Genomic DNA, 19,385 nt, shown 5'->3' on the forward strand with positions numbered 1-19,385 from the left:
GAGCCTTGTAGGCCCCTGCCGCTTGTATTTAGAATTTCTAAGTATCCAACACCGAAAACCCTACGCCCTACGCCCTATGACCTAAGTCCTACGCCCTGCCGCCTACGGGACCACCTACAAATAACTCCTTGAGCACTTTCGACTTTTGATTGTGAGGCTAACATCACAACAAAAAAGTAGTGTATCACCGAGCTCGAACGAAGGCTGAAGACTCGCTGTCACTGATCACCGAACGATTTCCCCTCCTGCTTAGCACGGATAACATCAACCCAAGCTTTCCAAGGCTGACTCTCGAACCTCGCCACTCGCGAACAAAAGCACGAAAGCACCGTACCAGATAACCTTGAATCGAATCGAAGGATAGGGGCACCGCCAATACAACCAGCTCAGGGGTTTCCACTTCGCCTTGGCTGGCGGCCACGCAATTATCAATTCCTGAGGCCCAAAATCGCTGGCCTCGGGTAAAAAAAAAAGACTTAAAAAACACATGAAAGAAACGAAGTCGTATCTGAAACGAGAAGAGACTAGATGCTAGACGGGTCACTCGAAGGAACCACAACGGGCAGATTAGCGTTGGTAAGGGTGGTAATTGCGGTGTCCACCTCGGCCGCCACCACGGTAGTTCGCACCAGGCTTGCCGGCGTTACGGGGTCCAGTTGGAGCATTAGCAGGAGCAGTACTCTGGGGCTGAGGAGTAGTTCCTGTTTGAGAGAAGGGTTAGTTAATACGAGCCAATAAAAGATAAGAATGGAATTGGGATGAAAGAGGCACAATATGCAAAGACTCGTAAGAATCACATACCACTACCCGAACTTCCATTGCGTCTCATACCTGCTGGTCCAGTCGGGACGTGAGGCTGAGGAACTTCATCGTACATGCCCTCCCACGAAGTTGGGCCACCCTGCTGCTGGTAAGGAGAGAAACCGCGAGGATCCATGGAGCGGTTCATCTGCTGCTGTTCGTACTTCTGCTGCTCGAAGGCAATCTGTTCGGTCGCGTTGTATCCAGGTCCGGTCTGTCCTCTGGCTGCGTTTGGAGTTCCGTTGTTGTAGTTGGCGGCCATACCGGCGGCGTGGGGCACAGGGCTGGCGGCATCGCTGCCTGGACCAACGGGGGCATTGGCTTGGTTAGGCTGCATCATGGAGGGGTTCATCATGTTGGGCATGGCCTGCTGAGAGCCAGGGCTCTGAGGGCCGGGGCTCATAGCACCTTGCTGTTGGCCACCCATTTGCTGTTGCTGCTGACGCATCTGCATCTGCTGCATCTGCTGCATCTGTGCGATCATAGCGGGGTTCATGTTCATAGCGCCGCCCATGTTCATACCGGGCATTCCTCCCTGACCGGCGGCCATCTGATGCTGAAGCATAGTGAAATATTGTTGCATGCGTTGCCAGTATTGAGCCATCATTTGAGGAGTCATCGAACTACTACCTTGTCCTTGCTGAGGGGCTTGCTGCTGCTGACCTCCATCGTTCTGGTTCTGGTCGCGGTATCCTCCGTTGCGGTGGCCGCCTCCGCGTTGATCGTTGTTCTCACGCAAGTTTCCGCGGGGCTGTGCCTTCTTGACCTCAATTGGCTTTCCCAGAATCTCAAGAGGACGGGAAAGAGCCTTCTCAACAGCAGCATCACCGTCGAAAGTGACAAAACCGAATCCGCGGGGACGTCCGGTGTCCTTGTCCATCATAAGAGTGGCATCCACAACACGGCCAAACTGCATAAAGAATTGCTTAAAGTCCTGCTCAGTAGCCTCCTGGCTAACACCGCCAACGAAAATCTTCGAAGTCTTCTCCTGTTCGTCGCGGGGAATAGCACGCTTGGGATCAATCTTCGACATTGGTCAGCAACTTTTCACGTTGTCTAATTGTCCCAATTGCGAGGTAGCTCTTACAATCTTTCCATCCAGATAATGCTCCTTCACCATCACAGTGTTGACAGTCTTGGCGTCACGGAAAGTCAAAAACCCGAAGCCACGAGAGCGTCCAGTGGCACTATCCCGCATGACAGTGCACTCCTGAACCTCACCGAATTGAGAGAAATAGTCACGGAGGGACTCTAAATGAGGATCAAGATATGTCAGCCATATGACGCGTCTTCTGTGTAGAAAAGATATATTTACCGTCTGTAGTTTCCCAGTTCAGACCACCGATGAACATCTTTCTAGTAGACGAATTGTCATTGGTTAGCGGATAGTCATGGATCAGCGCATCTTCAGCGAGAGTGGCTTCAGCGAAAACATAATGAATTGAATATCAAGGGATATCACATTCAATGAACGGCATGATGAAAATAATGAATGTGGGAAAAAATGATAGTGGGGGAGGGTAGAGGAAGTAAATCAAGGTGCAAAGGTGGGTGGGGAGGTATTGCTATTCATGGGCTATTCGACTGTGAGAAAAGCCTCGCTATTCTGGTCACAACTGCCCTCGAACAAGCAGGGAACGTGCTAGGTCGGTACATAATCTTTGACCCTTGTAGCCACGTCAATGTATACTTGGATGGTCTTGAGCAATTTTGATGTTCATGACCGGGATTTAACGTCAAGCCCACTGGTTTACATGGGCCTGGATGCAGAATTCACGTCCTCCTCTTTCTGGATTGCTCAAGCCGGAGACAAGCGAGATGAGAAGCGTGGAGGTGCAAGTATTTCAGTCGTAAAAAGTGAATTGTCACTGTCTGTCTGTCTGACTCGTGAAAACCTTTGCCTTGTCTAACACAGAGTCTCAAGCTAGATAGCTACTTCTTGCTCTGCCCTATCAAGGTATATCGACAGGAAACTATATAGTATCGGCTGTACTATATATGAATCGTTTGTGACAAAGGTCCGTGGGTGGCGTGTGGCTGATTTGCGCAAGCAATTATCTTGACCAAGGGCTCCAGGGGATGTATGTGCCTTTTGAGCCTTTGCTTCTTTCCGTGGGTCGAATGTCGGAGCATCCCAACATATGATCTGTAGATCACCTTTGGTAGACGTTGATGGTTGTGCGATAGGGTTCTTCGATCAGACAGGTTGATTGGTCGCCGGCCCGCATTTTTTTTGTTTTCCCTCCTTTCCAAGGTTGAAACGCGCGCGTCGCCCACCAACCGGCTAATTTTTCCTCAAAACAGCCCACTGTCCACAGCCCAAAGAAATCTTAACCCGTAGCTAGGAGACTCCTTCCTGCACCCAGAATTGTAGTCGAACCCATGAATAGCAATTGACGCCACCTAGGCTTGTATCGGCGAGGTAAAGCCCGAAACCAAACAGATACATGCGATTGGGGTAGAGTTTGAACATAAGAGGCAAAAGAAACACAGTTAGTGGACTTACCCGTCTTCTTTGATTCCTGTTCCGTGAGACTCGGGCTCGACAGGAGGGGGTGCCTGGGTAGTGGCAGGGGCGCCATAAGCGTTTCCAGAGCCATTGTGATAACCTGGGTCAAACTCCGACGGCTGAGCAGGGTGCGATTCATATGTGGCAACAGGAGCAGGTGTGAAATCCTGCCCAGCGGATTCTCCAGCAGGTGCAGGGTTGGTCGCGCCTAGATCAGTAGGCTTCGGCGCCTCAACTGCTGCAGTGGTACGATTGGTGGAATCGTCAGCATCATAGCTAAAATGAGAAAGTCCAATTAGAATTTCATGATTCAATTTCAGGGCGAAGTAGAAAACATACAGATCAGCAAAGAGATCATCTCCGTCCTCTGGATCAGCCATGATGAGATAGTGAGCGGTGGATAAAGGGATAACAGAGGTAGTCACGGGAACACGTGTAACCCTAGGAAATCAGAGTAGAGTAAAAACAAAAGTAACGAGAAGAGTAGAAAATGTGAGAACAAGCGAAGAAGAAGTTCAGAAGTCCAGGACCGCGGGAATCCCCAAGCGGAGCGCTTACATAATACGTTGTTCTTCATGCCGGACTCGGGATGAAAGCTAGACATTTTGTATCTATACAACGTTAGAACCTACGAATTTGCTTTGATTTGCCTTTCATTTCGAGTCTGTTTGTCTCAAATATGCTCTATTGATCTTCTATTCAGTCCCTACATGGCCTGGCTGCAGGATATTCGGCATTCATTCTATTACAGTGCCACCCCGCACGTGTATTAGACTCCCGCATGAGCACACCACTCTCGGAATCCCCACACGATGGCGAACAAAAAAGGCCAGCAGGTATGTTGATCTTCCTAGCTCTAAGGCTATCTTGAATCCTTCTGAGACATTGAGCTGACTGTATCGCCAGGAAATGGTCCAGGTTGGTTCGTATCTTGTCCCTCCCCTTGCATTTTAATCGCAGCTATAGCTTACATGGTCTTTCTCACCATTTCACAGACAAGTCGGAGTAAGTGAAAGCTTTATATGCGCTCTTCTACAGCTATAAAAACAGCTGCCAGGTCTGTTTAATGCTAATGTCCTTTGAAGACGTGCTGAATCGCCCTTCTGGGCTGGCCGAAATACGTCTTTAAACCAGGGATCATCGAAGTTCTATGGCTCGAATACTGTTGTTGGCGCATCATACTCACATGCCAATATTGTACAGTATGTTAGCAATGCATCCTACAGATCTAGCAATTGATTGGGAACAATGGCTGACAAGTGTCTTCTTTCGCAGACCTACCTCCTCCCACTCAGCCCCGAGAACACCACCGAAGCCATCGACTACAAATTCTGCATCAAACTTGTCTCGCAGGCCAGGAAACCTAGTCGCCTCACCTCCCCGGCAACCCTACCCCGGAATTATGACTGAAGGGGTCGATGAGTGGAGCCGTGACCCCACGGAAGATGACGAAGATGATGATGATGACGACGAGATTGTGTACGATGACGATGAAGATGAATTCGGACTTCCTAGTCTTGCTAGTATGAGGAGGAAAAAATCTGCACCTTTGAAAGCTCAGAATATTGATTTCAGTGGTGGGGCAGCAGGAAGCTCCTCAACACTTGGGTATGGATTAGCAGCCGCAAACAGGCTGCGCGCGAACAGCGCAGATATTGCGGAAGAGCGTGGTGCTCCACTGTATCCAACTGCTCGCAAGGGGGATGGGAAGATCCTTCGACCTCAGTACAAGGACATCTTACAAGGTATGTATGAGTAGATGGCCGAAAAAAGGTAGGATCATGCTGACATTTATAGACCCTGCCAATGCTTTGAATCTCATCAACCACTCCGCACCTCCTATAGATGCTTCACCCAAAGAGAGGGACATCCATTCGAGTCGCATTACGCGAATTAACAAGTTCAAGCGCATCTTGCAAGCAAGTACAGTATCTCCCACCGAGCTGCGGGATCTCGCGTGGTCAGGTGTCCCCGAGGAGGTGCGGCCAATGACTTGGCAACTTCTCCTTGGCTACCTTCCTACAAACAGTGAGCGCCGCATCTCCACCCTGGAACGGAAGCGCAAGGAGTACCTTGACGGAGTCCGGCAGGCCTTTGACCGTGGTAGTGGGGCAAGCTCTGCAAACCCCCCTTCAACCAAGGGCCGGGGCAGAGGACTTGATGAGGCGGTTTGGCACCAGATTAGCATTGATGTTCCACGCACCAGCCCCCCACATTCCGCTTTACGGCTATGAAGCCACCCAGCGGTCTTTGGAACGCATCCTTTATCTTTGGGCTATCCGACACCCAGCAAGTGGTTATGTTCAAGGTATTAATGATCTGGTAACACCATTCTGGCAGGTCTTCCTGGGCGTTTACATAACCGATCTGAACGTCGAAGAAGGCATGGACCCAGGTCAATTGCCTCGGAGTGTGTTGGACGCGGTGGAAGCGGACACTTTTTGGTGTCTGACAAAGCTACTGGACGGTATCCAGGACAACTACATTTATGCTCAGCCTGGAATTCATCGACAGGTCAGGGCACTACGAGACTTGACAGTGCGCATAGATGCAGCACTTGCAAAGCACCTGGAACAAGAAGGTGTAGAATTTATGCAATTTAGTTTCCGGTGGATGAACTGCTTGCTCATGCGGGAAATGAGCATCAAAAACACCATACGCATGTGGGACACGTACATGGTACGTTTCCCCCAGGAGACTGTTTTGGATGATACTGATCGTCATTCTAGGCCGAGGAGCAGGGCTTCTCTCGATTCCACCTTTATGTTTGCGCCGCATTCTTGGTCAAATGGACAGATCAACTGGTCAAGATGGATTTCCAGGTACGATTTTGTAATCGAATATCACCACTATTAAACATGAACTAACATTCTTTCAGGAGGTTATGATGTTCCTCCAGGCATTGCCAACGAAGGGTTGGACCGAGAAAGACATTGAACTCTTACTCAGCGAAGCATTTATCTGGCAGAGTCTGTTTCAAGACTCACGTGCTCACCTCCGGCCTGCTGGTGATGAACCTCCTGAAAATGGTATCTTTTATTGATAGTAATCATAATTCATGATCCGAATTCCCAACTCCTATTTTCGGATGCTTTTCCCCCAGGGCAGATATGGCCTTTCCCGCTCAGTTGAAATGGATGCCCTTTTGGTTGAATGCCCACAGCAGCTTCAAGAAATCGTTCTCATCACACATTCTCGCGCGCCTATCCCCGAGCCCAGTGTCATCCTCCAGGACCTGGCGCACCTTCTCACGAACTAGCTCTGCAACCTTGCCACGCTTCTTGCGCGAAGCTCCATTCTTGAGTGCTGCTTCGAGGCGGGCATTTGTGCTCTCTTTGAAGAAATCAGGAACATCGTCATCGTCCATCTCCATGACCTCGTCGGCTGGTTCCTCGACAGCCTCTTCTTCTTCCTGCTCCTCGCCCATGTCAAGTGCCATGGCATCGTCATTGGCGACTTCGACCGGGCCATCCTCCACAGGAATGTCATGTTGCGCACACCATGTCCGATAGTTTGCCTCTAGCAATTCCATGATGCTTGACGTACCAATGAAACTGGACCGGAGAGTCTTGTTCTTCCGTACGAAAACAATTCGCAAAAGACCATCCCACTCCTCGTAGTTGATCTGTGGCCGTGGGTTCTTGGGGACCATCCGAATAACGCTTGACTCAACCTGAGGCGGTGGCTTGAAGTTGTTCTTGCCAACCTTCATGATATGATCAATCTTGGCCCACATTTGAGCATTGACTGAAAGTCGACTGTAAAGTTTGTCGCCGGGCTTGGCGAATAAACGCAGAGCGAATTCACGTTGGAACCTGTGTGGTAGGTTAATATGTAAGCTTTCAATTACACAGAACGGTTCTGAAAACTTCTAGCCTTGGTAACGGGGACTTACATGAGTACGCAGGAGCGAGGCGCCGGAGATGTAGCGAGGAGCTTGAATGTGAGAGGAGAAGAGATCTTGACCCTGTTAGACTCAGGAAGAACCTTTGGGAAATATATGGAGTTGTATGTACCTGGTAGGGAGTATTACTGATGCAGACATCAAAGTATGGGAGCTCCGTCTTCATGACATCTCCAAGAATGACCTCCAGGCGTTTTTGGTATGGGGTAGACTGGAAGCGCTTGGTGACTTCTGCAGCCATACGGGGATCCAATTCCACGGCAATGCATTTCTTTGCTTTTTCTAGAATCTTGGCTGTCAAGTTACCAGTACCGGGTCCAATTTCGAGGACGATCTGTTGATTCACACTATTAGTGTTTGTTAAACCAATCCATGTCTTTTGTAACTCACATCGCTTTGCTTGAGCTCGGCCTTCTCCACAATTGCAGCTAGATTCCCAATCTATTAGCTAGAGTAGATATAATGCAGTGAAGGTTAGTCCCTACCAGCAATACCAGGGTTCTTCAGAACGTGCTGGCCAATATCAGTGTTCATCTTGAAGATGCTGTGAGCAGCTTTTGTCTTGGCAGCAGCATCTGATAGACCCTGCGAAGCGGCGCTATTGCGCTTTGGCTTGTTAACTTTGGGCATCTTGGAGTAATGAGCCTCTGGAATTTGACAATTATCCAAAGAAACTAGAGAGAAAACGTGCAGCAACGAAGCACATGGACTTCAATGTGGGCGGGAACTTTTTTTACGATAAGATTGCCGGCGCCGGAATTACATTCCTCCGAGCCCGCCATTGCCTTCTGCGCCGTCGATGTCGAGCCAGCCCTTTGACTTGTGTTGTGCCCAACATGGCGTCCGGACGACAGGATTTCCTAAAGCAGGCCGCGCCCGAGAACTACGTCGCTGGTCTAGGTCGTGGTGCTACTGGTTTCACCACTCGCTCCGATCTTGGCCCGGCGCGTGAAGGACCCACGCCCGAACAGATCCAGGCTGCTCTAACCAAGAGAGCTCAGCTTCTAGGAGCTGCTGCACCCACTGCCTACGGCGCCACTACCCGCGAGAAAGGTGGGAAGGAGGAAGATAAGGAGGAGGAAGATGAGCGATTCCAGGATCCCGACAATGAGGTCGGACTGTTCGCATATGGACAGTTCGACCAAGAAGACGACGAGGCAGACCGCATCTACCAAGAGGTAGATGAGAAGATGGACAAGCGCCGGAGAGCTCGCAGGTTAGTTATATCCCTCCCGTTCCCCCTCCGAAACCATTTGTTTATCGGGTTAGCCCCGGTTGTTTGGACAGAGTACCGACTTGAATCGCTCGCCACCTACAGGGAAGCTCGAGAGAAAGCCGAACAAGAAGAATACGAACGCAATAACCCGAAGATCCAACACCAATTTGCCGATCTGAAACGCACACTCGCCACGGTATCCGAAGAAGACTGGGCCAACCTCCCGGAAGTTGGAGATTTGACCGGCAAGAATCGACGAGACAAACAGAATGCCCGACAGCGCCACTACGCCGTCCCAGATAGTGTGCTTGCTGGCGCGAGAGACTCAGCTCAATATGGCACGACAATCGCCGAAGATGGAACGGAAACGGCTATCGACCAAGGAGAAAGCGCCGACAGCACCATGACGAACTTCGCAGATATCGGTGCGGCGCGTGATAAAGTTCTGAAGGTCCGACTTGACCAGGCTGCGCTAGGATCTGGCGATAAATCCGGAACCTCTACGAACATCGACCCCAAGGGTTACCTCACCAGCTTGACACAATCAGAAGCTAAGGCCGGTGAAGTTGAGGTGGGCGATATCAAGCGAGTCCGTACCCTATTAGAATCCGTCACCAAGACCAATCCTAAGCATGCTCCTGGTTGGATTGCCCTAGCTCGTCTGGAGGAGCTTGCTGGCCGGATTGTTGCTGCTAGGACTCTTATCGCTAAGGGATGTGAGCTCTGCCCCAAAAGCGAAGATGCATGGCTGGAAAACATTCGACTCAATGAAGGCCACAATGCAAAGGTTATTGCAGCGAATGCTATCAAGAACAATGACCGTTCCACAAGATTGTGGACCGAGGCCATGAGATTAGAAACGGACACCCGTGCCAAGAAGAATGTTCTTCGACAAGCTATTTTGCACATTCCCCAATCGGTGCAAATTTGGAAAGAAGCTGTTAATCTAGAAGACGATCCGGCCGATGCGCGCTTGCTGTTGGCTAAGGCCGTTGAAATCATTCCTCTGTCAATCGAGCTGTGGCTTGCCCTTGCTCGCCTCGAAACCCCCGAAAATGCACAAAAAGTCTTGAACGCTGCTCGCAAAGCCGTTCCTACTAGCTATGAAATCTGGATTGCTGCAGCTCGACTCCAGGAGCAGATGGGTACATTCGCCAAGGTCAATGTCATGAAGCGTGCTATTCAGTCTCTAGCCCGAGAGAATGCCATGCTGAAGAGAGAGGAATGGATCACAGAAGCCGAGAAATGCGAAGCCGAAGGCGCTGTACTTACATGTGGTAGTATCATCCAAGAGACTCTCGGATGGGGCTTGGATGAGGATGATGACCGAAAGGATCTCTGGATGGACGACGCAAAGGCCAGTATTGCTCGTGGTAACTACGAAACTGCCCGGGCAATCTATGCGTACGCCCTGCGAGTCTTTGTGAACCGCCGATCAATCTGGCTTGCGGCAGCGGATCTGGAGCGCAATCACGGCACCAAGGAAGCTCTCTGGCAGGTCCTGGAGAAGGCAGTCGAAGCGTGCCCCCAGAGCGAGGAGCTATGGCTTCTCCTGGCCAAAGAGAAATGGCAGTCTGGAGATATTGATGATGCTCGACGAGTCCTCGGCCGTGCCTTCAACCAAAACCCCAACAACGAAGATATCTGGCTGGCTGCTGTCAAGCTAGAGGCCGACGCCAAAAAGACCGACCAAGCCCGAGAGCTTCTGGCCACTGCCCGCCGTGAGGCCGGCACAGATCGCGTGTGGACCAAGAGCGTTACTTTCGAGCGGCAGCTCGGCAACATCGACGACGCTTTGGATCTAGTCAACCAAGGCCTGCAACTCTTCCCGAAGGCCGACAAGCTCTGGATGATCAAGGGCCAAATTTACGAAGCGCAGAACAAGTTCCCACAGGCGCGCGAAGCATACGGAACTGGCACCCGAGCCTGCCCCAAGTCCGTTGCGCTGTGGCTGCTTGCTTCGCGACTGGAGGAAAAAGCGGGCGCCGTCGTCCGGGCTCGATCCGTCCTCGACCGAGCCCGTTTGGCTGTTCCCAAGAGCGCAGAGCTCTGGACTGAAAGTGTGCGCGTCGAACGCCGCGCCAACAATATCGCACAGGCCAAGGTCCTCATGGCGCGCGCGATCCAGGAAGTCCCAACATCAGGACTTCTGTGGAGCGAAAGTATCTGGTATCTCGAGCCCCGCGCTCAGCGCAAGGCACGCAGTCTGGAGGCTATCAAGAAGGTCGAGAACGATCCGATTCTGTTCATCACTGTCGCGCGCATCTTCTGGGGCGAGCGTCGGTTGGAGAAGGCGATGACCTGGTTTGAGAAGGCGATCGTCTTGGATAGTGATTACGGTGATGGCTGGGCTTGGTATTACAAGTTCCTTATGCAGCATGGCACTGAGGTTAGTTATCCCCATCTCCCCCCTTTTGTACTTCATTCCTTGGACTCTGTGTTATCATTGGAATATCCCGCTAATATCTATATGTTACAGGAAAAACGAGCAGATGTCATATCGAAGTGCATCTCGATGGAACCCAAGCACGGTGAGATCTGGCAGTCCATCGCGAAGGACCCGGCCAATGCCTACAAGACTACCGAGGAGATTTTGAAGCTTGTCGCAAATGCAATCAACTAGCTGGGATGTTCTTTGTGGGTGTGATATCTACAGGCGTTCGGGGGCAAACCGCCCATGGAATTCAATATTTGACGGGGATGTGTCTCTGTTAGACTTACGTCTAAAAAACCCAGTGTTCTAATATGTAACTACATATGCATGTACGGAGTAATGACTTCTCAATTAACTTAAGATAACCAAGTTGTAAAGTAGAATTCATGGGTATAGAACAAGCTTGACCTCATCTTCCAAATAGGGGTCATGGCTATTCAGCTTTTTAGTTTCTTTGTTTTCTCTGAGCTTTCCCTTTATCCTCCAGATGTCGACCGTTTCGCCCTGTCCCTTAAGAAGTGATACTGTACATGACCATAATAGGGAGAAGATGAAACAGGGGACAAGGTAGAGGCGATCGAGAACGGATAAGACAATATCTTCAAACTCCAAATCCGTATGCAAATCATGTGGCGTCACAAAATAGTGACAGCCTCCCTTGGTAGTACCCAGACGCCGTGAGCCACCATCCAAAACCGCGAGTATAGCAAAAAAAAAAAAAAAAAAAAAAAAGAGCAAAAAAGCATATAATGTGGCATGTATGAAACGTGGAAAAAAAAGACAACGGGGGTATAAAATTCTCATGCGGCCATGGACAGACACTCGTCGAGTAAAGAGCTCAACTGATCTCGATCACCAAGCGTGCCGCCTTCCCAGTCTAGCAGAGAACCGTCTTCGTCTTCATCTTCGTCCAAGTCCATCTCGTCTTCGGGTTTGATTTCCTGATGTGGCTCACCAACGCCATTCTCTAACCGCTCGTGTCTTTCAGTCTCGAGTTCGTCTTCGAAGTACCCGTTCATGATCTGGTCTACAATGAGTGGCATGTGGCCGAGGACACCACCGCCCAGCTCTAAAGTTAACCGCAGGTCTCTGACGCCCAATGGTTTTCGAATGTTGGCCTCTCTCGCTTCAACGGGGAGTAGACCGGTGGCAGCATCTTTCGCAATTTCTCCACGCGTGTATGCAAGCTCTTCGACTTCCAGTTGGTGTCGGTATTGACGCATCATCATGTTGTTGATTGTACCGGACGGGCCATTCGAACGGGTGCGCGAGAATACCGCGGACAAAACTTCCTTCACGAACGTTTCCGTCGCGATGGCCATGAACTCAGCGCATGGGAGCCCGGCACCGCTGGGTAGAGATTCCTCGTAACATATGGGGACCATGCGGGCATGGATGGATTCGGCATCGGGGAATTCGCCTGTTTCTGCGGCGAGGGGCTGGGCATAACGTTTTCGGATTTCCAGTTCCCAGTCTGTAATGGAGGAGAATGGTTAGGGATTATTTCCTGATAGGGAACCACGGGAACGGAGAGGATATCTCGAGTTCGACGCGAAGGGTTTCGCCTTACTAGTTTTGTTCAACCCGCCTGCACTTGCGGGAACCTGGCTGGGCAATTTGAATTGCTTAGCTAGATGGCTTTCTTCTAGCTCGGTGGGTACCTTCTCATTGGGATCTCGCTGGTGACCATTAGTTGTCAGTTCTGGGGTGAAGGTATTCGTCATCCTTTGCGACTACATACCTCTGGGATTCCCTTTATGCGCCGACGGTCCCTCGGAGGTAATTTCATAACCTCCGTCTTCAATCTTTGTTCCGCAGCATCTCCGGAGACGGGCTTCGACACCGTTGATGGTTTATCATTGGCCGATACCCAGTTTGCGACGCCATGATCGGGGAGGTCTCGCGTGAGGTTTCCGATGAGCGCGCATACGAAGTTGTTATGTAGATGTTCGTTTTTAGGGTCGGCGCACAGGAAGTAGTCGACTCGTGATGAGTATTCGCTCTGGTTGTAATGTCCTATCGGAAAACAAGAGGTCAGGAGGTGATCGAACCGAGGTCAACGCGTAGGATGGAAGGGGGAGCAGTCTGCGCGGAGCTCAAGTAATCGCTCTCCGAAGAAATTATTGCGCATCATGACACACCTAGTAAGAACAGAGCCGTGGCCTCTTTATACTCGGCCCACTTGTCTCCGATGGCGGCCTTCAGGTCCGTGTAGGCATGCTCGAGCTCTAGCCGCGGCACCGATATCAGAGCTCTGGAGGTCTTTGCGGATACTGAGCCGTTGGGTACGGCGCCTTTTGGATTTGAGATAGAGTCACTGCGACTCAAAGCCGCCGGATCAATCTGCATGGTTGCTGAACTCGCGAGAGCGCGACGGGCGACGCCGAAGGGCAGGGAATATTGGCACCTACGCCTTCATCAAGGAGGATTCTAGGGGTTCAAACTAGAAATAGAGGAAGAGAGGATGTTGTCATAAGAGAACCTGATGAATTGAAGATGAAAATTGATGGAGTGAAAGAGATGGCGATGGGTTTGGGTGGAAGGGGAGGTTCCGACGACGGTTCCCCGCCAGACGCCAGAAACGGATACATCGATGTGCGCCAAACTTAGCAGCGTTGTCTTGAATGTTTACATATATTTCTTTACATTGGAATTTTAGATGCTTTTCAAATTGATTAGCTAGATTTTCAAGCTAGCTGCACTACGTCTTCACTTAATACTCCAAATAGTTGTCCGATCTCCGCAATGATCTCGGTGATCTCGTTCGATAATTGGCCTGTCACCAAAACTAGAAGTACAAGGGTTAGTATATTGTACTGCATGTAACCCAGAAACCAAAGAAATACTCACTATAGGCATAAAGCAAAGCACAGTCCTCATCTGTGGTTTGTTGAGATGCTTCACGATCCAAGCGATAGCGATAGATGCGAGCAAGCAAGCGGTCTCTGGCATGCTCAATGCTAGGAAGCACATCACTCAAAGGGTACTCGAGTTTCATTGATGAAGCAATCACTGGAAGATAGTCAGCACTGTATCAAGTGAACGATAATTACAAGAGGACTGACCTGATAATAGATGGCTCACGCGGGCAGATAGCTGTTGGCGTTCTAATTTTGTGTATTGAAGAAGGCTGATTTCACCTTCAGTGGCCACATCATTCTTCATCAGCTCGATGTTCATAGTATGGAAAGAATTCACCATGCTGCGTGTACGGCGAACAATGTTGGCATAAGAGGCCTCAGGGAATGCACTCTTCAATTCAAATTCAGAGCCCGCCGCAGCTTGAAGAGTCTCCAACCGAGACAAAAATCTTTCAATCTCAAGCTTCTCTCGGGGCGTCATATATAAAACAGACCTTTCACCTTTAGCCATAATGGATAGGGGATCGCGTTTCCAAACAAGACTAAGGTGCAGCCAGATAAGACTTAGGCTCTCCTTGAGCCTACTTCTTGCGCTGATGGGCCAGATCAGTCGAGTGATGATGATTCCCCAAATGCATCCAGAAAATACAGCAACAACTCGATGAAGTGCAATTTCGGTCATGATTGGATGAGAACCACCTTCGTCTTCGTCCAGATTTGCTGCCTTCTGGGTGAGGGAATAGCCGTATAGCACGGAGAGGTTGTACGTGAGCATGATAAACCGGCCCATGGGCCCATTCCCACGAACAATGGTGATGTATCCAGTCCAGACCGCCATTATCCATCCCAAGAACGCAAGAGCAAATACATTTCCAGCGGTGATGTTCCATGCTAGGATAGCAGCTGCTGCTCCCAAACAAGTACCAAGGAACCGGGCATACCCTGTCGTGTTCGAGGCCCCGATTGTCATTGAGCAAACCAGCATGTAAGACAAGAGACCCCATTCTCCCCGCCAACGTCCATAGAACGGACGAGTTGAAGGAAGGAAAGCAGGCAGGGCGTAGATTGCAGCTCCTGCCCCAACCTTGATCGCGTATTTTGTATCATCTCGTCGGAAGAACCCAAGACATTTCCATAAACGGTAACCGAGTCTTTGTTTTGTTGTATCATGTACTGAAGGGCCTTTTTGTGTTTGAATATTGACAGGGAGTCTATCATGTGCAATCAAGCCGTCTGATGCATGTCTAGCATGTCCATGGAGGTGCTGCTCAGTAGCGGGTGAATTGGAGGGTCTGAAAACTGCTTCTGTAGGTAGTTAGCATCATATCCAAGTCTCAACGATTGGTATATGGAGATATACGTACCAGCATCAGAAGAGGTTATTTTAGTGGTTTCCGTATTTTTCGACCACTTCCAGACTTTGAGCCATGACCAGGTTCGCCCACTAGGCCGCTCTTCGACTTCCAACTGCAGCTCATCTAAAATGGAAAGCATCTCTCGGAGCTGCTCGCCAAATTCGAGGAGGGAAAAGCTGAAATGGCCGCAGCTGGCTGAGACTTCCTCAAGATCAGCTTCAGCTTCGCGTGTCTTCAGTTTCATGGTTTCCTTTTGTTGGTACAGTGCTGCGAGTGTGTTCTCGCGCGATTCTTTGTAAAGATCAAGCGCCCGGTCAAGACTGATTCGCAATCGACCATTCACTGAGACTTTGTAGTCCGGTGCAGGCCCAAATGGAATCTCCTTGAAGATTTCTTTCAACGTAAAGGCCAACGATCGCTGCTTTGAGTCAGCCTTGAATGTACAGTACCAAATACTTATCGAGTTCCAACTTACCATTGCAGGACCCAGGTGAGAGATGAATATAGTGAAGACATCTGCGGGAAGAAGTGCGGGTCTGGGTGTTGATTCAGCACTTCCAAGATGGTGGGAACCGCCGGGAGATAATTCCTCCTCTGGTCGCTCAACAATAGGCTCTAGAAACGACCCATCGGGGAATGACCAGGATCGCTCGAGGGGCGTGAAATAGTCCACATGAGTCGAGCTAGACTGCTGATCTTCCGGAGAGGCAGACTCACGCGCGATAGTCTCACGAATCAAACTGAACTGGAGGGAAGCTGCATTACGCAGTCCTCCCATGTTATGGGTGATATCTTGCACCCAGCGGACGAGGTTCTTTTCGAGCCTGTACTCTTTTTCAGTGCCTGCCACATAGTGCTCAAGTTTAGCTTCTCGGACGAGCCTGTCCAGCTGGCTATAGGCCTTGCGATGCCTCGCCTCTGCATCAAGGAATTCGGCCGATACAAGGACCTCCTCAGTCCCACTCAAGAAGCTTTCCGTGATAAGTGCCATCATGAGAGCTAATGTATCAGTCACCGTGACGAGGTTCGAGCGTAGCTTTTTACGCGCAGATATGGGGAAGACGAAAAAGGATACGACCATGACCGCGAATACGCCCATCAGGACCATCTTCAAGACTTGGAAGATCTTGGCAAGGGACAAGTCGCCGCTTTGCACAGAACCTTCCTTGGTCAAAAGGGTGATTGTTGACAGCGCAGTGAGTGAACATGCAACGTTCACTAGAGGATCTCCCAGTCGTTGCTTGGTCCAGCCGACAAAGCCAAGACCACCGCCACAAAATACTATCAGAACCACCGCATGACCAAGGGCAGGTGATTCCAATGTGTCCTGGAAAAACATCTCCACGAACATGCTGGTAATAGTCAAAAAGGTAGAATAGCAGAACGCCAGGAACGCGCAAATCAAGGCCTTGAACATCGCACCCTGAGATCTGGCAGGGTGAAAGTAGACCGTAACTGTAGCCACCATGTGTTTCCCATCCTGATGGCCCAGCATGGCCGAGATCGCGGGGATAAAAGTTGCGAGAGATCCAACCAAATACGCAAGACTGTACTTCAAGACCCCGATTCCCGGTTCTGACCTAACGAACTGATTTGTCTGCGTCCATTTCTCATGTATACGGCGCGTGAGCGCGTCGAGGTACCCCTCATAATGTTGGATCTCGTTTGTGAGCAGCCCACGCCTTTCCTCGGTGTCGTCGGATATGGGTGTGGAGTTTCGGAGGTTAACGAGGCCTTTCAGGCGCTGGCCTGTTTTCGGGAGAACAAATGTAGCCTGGCGGAGCTTCACCGACAGTTAGTATCTCTCAAGTCAGAAAATGCAAGAGTACATACCGTTGGGCGCGAGCGGCGGGAGCTGCTGGGAGTTCCAGACGGCATCTTTCAGGTTTCACGTACTTCGCGTGGACTCAGGGCGTTGTACAAGCCCCATGGCACATGTTTTGATGACTCGCCCTTTCTCCGCTATTTAAGAAGACGCCAGAGGGTTGTGCGGAGGTGCAGAGAGCTATGCAGGTGAATTTGTTGGCAGCGATTGGAAGGTAATTACGGCCACCTCCCATCTGCCATTGCCACGCACCTCTTTTTTTTGCTTTTTACCTTTGTCTAACTACAACTCGGACGGCTTGATATTAATAGATTTGATTCTCCATACTTTCGAATCCCTTTGATTAACAAAGAAAAGGTTAAGCTTGATCTTTATAATTTCGCAGCAAAATATAGCCACAGCTACTTCACAATTATTTCAAGCCTTCCACTTTCCACACCTTCACCGCTGCATCAGCACCAGCTGAAATGATCTTGGATCCTCCTGCAACCCATCCGACGCCATGGACACCCTCCTTGTGAGCATTCTGTAGCTCAAGCCAGTCGCCTGGCTTAGCCAAGCTCCAAACAAAGATGTTTGTATCCAGCGATCCACTCACAACGTGTGAGCCAGCCTCGTTCCAGGCAAGTGATGTGATTCGTGCAGTATGCGCCGTCCAGCGGTCCGTAACCAGACTGCCATCGGAAACCTTGAAAACCAGGACACGTCCCCGCAAATCACCCACGGCCAAGTGTGAGGCATCAGGGGAGAAGGCAAGAGCAGAGATCGCATTGCGAGAGGCATTGATGTCTGCCCGGGGAGAAAGCCGAGAGCTGGAGATGGCACAAATCTGAACAGATCCATTCTCACCTCCAACGGCTGCCTGAGAACCGTGTGCGGCTACAGTTGTAGCTGCAAAGTCGGTCTTGTATTCTCCGGTCTTCTTGCCATCCTGGAAGATCTCGACGGTTTCGGCTTCGCCAACAAGCACGGTCGTGCCGCCAGACGCAACATCCTTAGGCTGTCCATTGAGCTTGGAAGCGCTGCCAGTGTATGTTTTAGCAGCGACATCGACAGAACGGAGGGTGTCGTCCCAGCCGACACTGTAAATTCTACCGCTTCCCTCTGATGTGGTTGCAAGCCCGGCGACGTAACCGGGGTGGGCATCTCCTTCAATCTCTTCGGCCTTTCCTGAAGCTACGTCCCAGTTGCAGACTCTTCCGTCAAAGCTGCCTGTCCATAAAGTTTCCTTGTTATCCACAGTAGTCTGTGCCAAGGAGGTAATGCTCTTCTGGTGACCCGAGACAACCTGGCGGGGTTCGGGGGTTCCCTCGACCAGGTAGTTCAAGTCTCCGCTGAGAGACAAACTGATGAGCAGGTTATCGCTTCTGCCTGGGGGCCAGACCACACCAACTTGGTGGTCGCGAACAGCCATAGCACCCTCCTCTCCCAAGGTCCAGGTTTGTGTTGCTTTGCCAGCTTCCACATCCCAGATCTTGACAGTCCGGTCCGCACTTGCAGTAACAAACTTTCGCGAGTCCTTGGCCCAGGATACACCAAAGATACTGCCCTTGTGCTCTCCTTCGCCGATTTGACCCTTGGTCTCACCAGTCTTGCCGTCGTAGAGCCAGATCTTCCGGTCTGCGCCAACACTGACTAAGTGCGAACCATCCGGGCTAAAGCCAACTCCGTAGATGTAGTTTGAGTGTTTATCGGCAATTCCGTTGTTGAACTTGAAAGGCGCTCCGTGGTAGAAGACTGTCTTCCTGTCGTCACCAGCAGTAGCGGCACGCAGAGGCCGCTGCTGCCTAATTGACACAGTGTTGAGCTGTTGCGTATGGCCGTGGATCTCTCCAACGGTATTTCCACTATCCCAGGTAATACAGTGTCCATATCGCTGCTTGCCATCGCCGACAGCAATAATGCGCTGGGAGTCGCCATCCCAGGCCAAATCGTTGATTCGACCATTAACAATGCTGTATTCACCCTTGGTGATTCCTTCACCGACACAATCCCATACTCTCACGATTCCAGCAGCGTCGCCACTTGCAACGTAGAAACCAGAGGGGGCGAAGCGTGCGACAGTTGTCTGCGCCTTGTGTTCGGTGTACTGCCTAGCGACTGCGGGGTCGTCGATTGAACGCAGGAAGATGGATTTGTTGGACTATAATTGTTTGTGTCAGAACAAGGCAGTGTGATTGTAGAGATTCTTAGAATCACATACTGCATAGGCCAATCGCTCGCCTTTAGAATCAGAAGAGAGCTGGGTGGGTTGGCCGCGGGTGGTGGAGGGGCTAGGAGCCCAAATGGACTCTTTGGATATGTCAGGTCAGGATAATAAAAGATAATATGAGGTTGTCAGGTTCTCACCATTCGTAAGTGACATTGCTAAGGTCTGCACTCTCAACCAGAGGAGTTGGGAGAAAGCAGAGGGAAGTCCGTTAGTCCACTGTTTATTGACTGACGTACCCGGGCCACAATAGCGGGGAACACAGCCACGC

At 50.6% G+C, this 19,385-nt stretch overlaps 7 protein-coding genes across 7 annotated transcripts; 2 read left to right on the plus strand and 5 right to left on the minus strand.

The window, feature by feature from the left end:
• Positions 1–567: 567 nt before the first annotated feature.
• N7487_011518 (uncharacterized protein) lies at positions 568–3,690 on the minus strand (the record flags this gene model as incomplete). Its single annotated transcript, XM_056879248.1, has 6 exons — positions 568–701; positions 802–1,825; positions 1,889–2,052; positions 2,117–2,157; positions 3,308–3,586; positions 3,650–3,690. 6 exons carry the CDS (start codon positions 3,688–3,690, stop codon positions 568–570), a joined length of 1,683 nt encoding a protein of 560 aa, XP_056724567.1.
• A 432-nt stretch (positions 3,691–4,122) lies between these two features.
• Positions 4,123–6,353, plus strand: N7487_011519 (GTPase-activating protein GYP1; the record flags this gene model as incomplete). Its single annotated transcript, XM_056879249.1, has 9 exons — positions 4,123–4,146; positions 4,217–4,232; positions 4,306–4,315; positions 4,396–4,512; positions 4,586–5,055; positions 5,108–5,502; positions 5,555–5,989; positions 6,040–6,132; positions 6,189–6,353. 9 exons carry the CDS (start codon positions 4,123–4,125, stop codon positions 6,351–6,353), a joined length of 1,725 nt encoding a protein of 574 aa, XP_056724568.1.
• Positions 6,354–6,434: 81 nt separating this feature from the next.
• On the minus strand, positions 6,435–7,844 carry N7487_011520 (dimethyladenosine transferase; the record flags this gene model as incomplete). Its single annotated transcript, XM_056879250.1, has 5 exons — positions 6,435–7,125; positions 7,206–7,270; positions 7,327–7,548; positions 7,605–7,642; positions 7,700–7,844. The coding sequence occupies 5 exons, from the start codon at positions 7,842–7,844 to the stop codon at positions 6,435–6,437; spliced, it is 1,161 nt and encodes a 386-aa protein (XP_056724569.1).
• Positions 7,845–8,050: 206 nt separating this feature from the next.
• N7487_011521 (U4/U6-U5 snRNP complex subunit PRP6) lies at positions 8,051–11,053 on the plus strand (the record flags this gene model as incomplete). The annotated part of the gene is made up of 2 exons (XM_056879251.1): positions 8,051–10,819; positions 10,910–11,053. The coding sequence occupies 2 exons, from the start codon at positions 8,051–8,053 to the stop codon at positions 11,051–11,053; spliced, it is 2,913 nt and encodes a 970-aa protein (XP_056724570.1).
• A 611-nt stretch (positions 11,054–11,664) lies between these two features.
• N7487_011522 (TADA1 family protein) lies at positions 11,665–13,213 on the minus strand (the record flags this gene model as incomplete). Its single annotated transcript, XM_056879252.1, has 4 exons — positions 11,665–12,338; positions 12,435–12,543; positions 12,606–12,880; positions 13,006–13,213. 4 exons carry the CDS (start codon positions 13,211–13,213, stop codon positions 11,665–11,667), a joined length of 1,266 nt encoding a protein of 421 aa, XP_056724571.1.
• A 338-nt stretch (positions 13,214–13,551) lies between these two features.
• Positions 13,552–16,958, minus strand: N7487_011523 (FUSC family protein; the record flags this gene model as incomplete). The annotated part of the gene is made up of 6 exons (XM_056879253.1): positions 13,552–13,652; positions 13,715–13,876; positions 13,930–15,030; positions 15,090–15,498; positions 15,556–16,863; positions 16,914–16,958. The coding sequence occupies 6 exons, from the start codon at positions 16,956–16,958 to the stop codon at positions 13,552–13,554; spliced, it is 3,126 nt and encodes a 1,041-aa protein (XP_056724572.1).
• Positions 16,959–17,317: 359 nt separating this feature from the next.
• Positions 17,318–19,270, minus strand: N7487_011524 (WD40 repeat domain-containing protein; the record flags this gene model as incomplete). Its single annotated transcript, XM_056879254.1, has 3 exons — positions 17,318–19,048; positions 19,109–19,197; positions 19,255–19,270. The coding sequence occupies 3 exons, from the start codon at positions 19,268–19,270 to the stop codon at positions 17,318–17,320; spliced, it is 1,836 nt and encodes a 611-aa protein (XP_056724573.1).
• Positions 19,271–19,385: the final 115 nt, after the last annotated feature.

The sequence above is a fragment of the Penicillium crustosum genome (assembly GCF_028827405.1).
Source record: "Penicillium crustosum strain IBT 35664 chromosome Unknown utg000005l_segment0_segment0, whole genome shotgun sequence".
Taxonomy (NCBI): Eukaryota; Fungi; Ascomycota; class Eurotiomycetes; order Eurotiales; family Aspergillaceae; genus Penicillium; species Penicillium crustosum.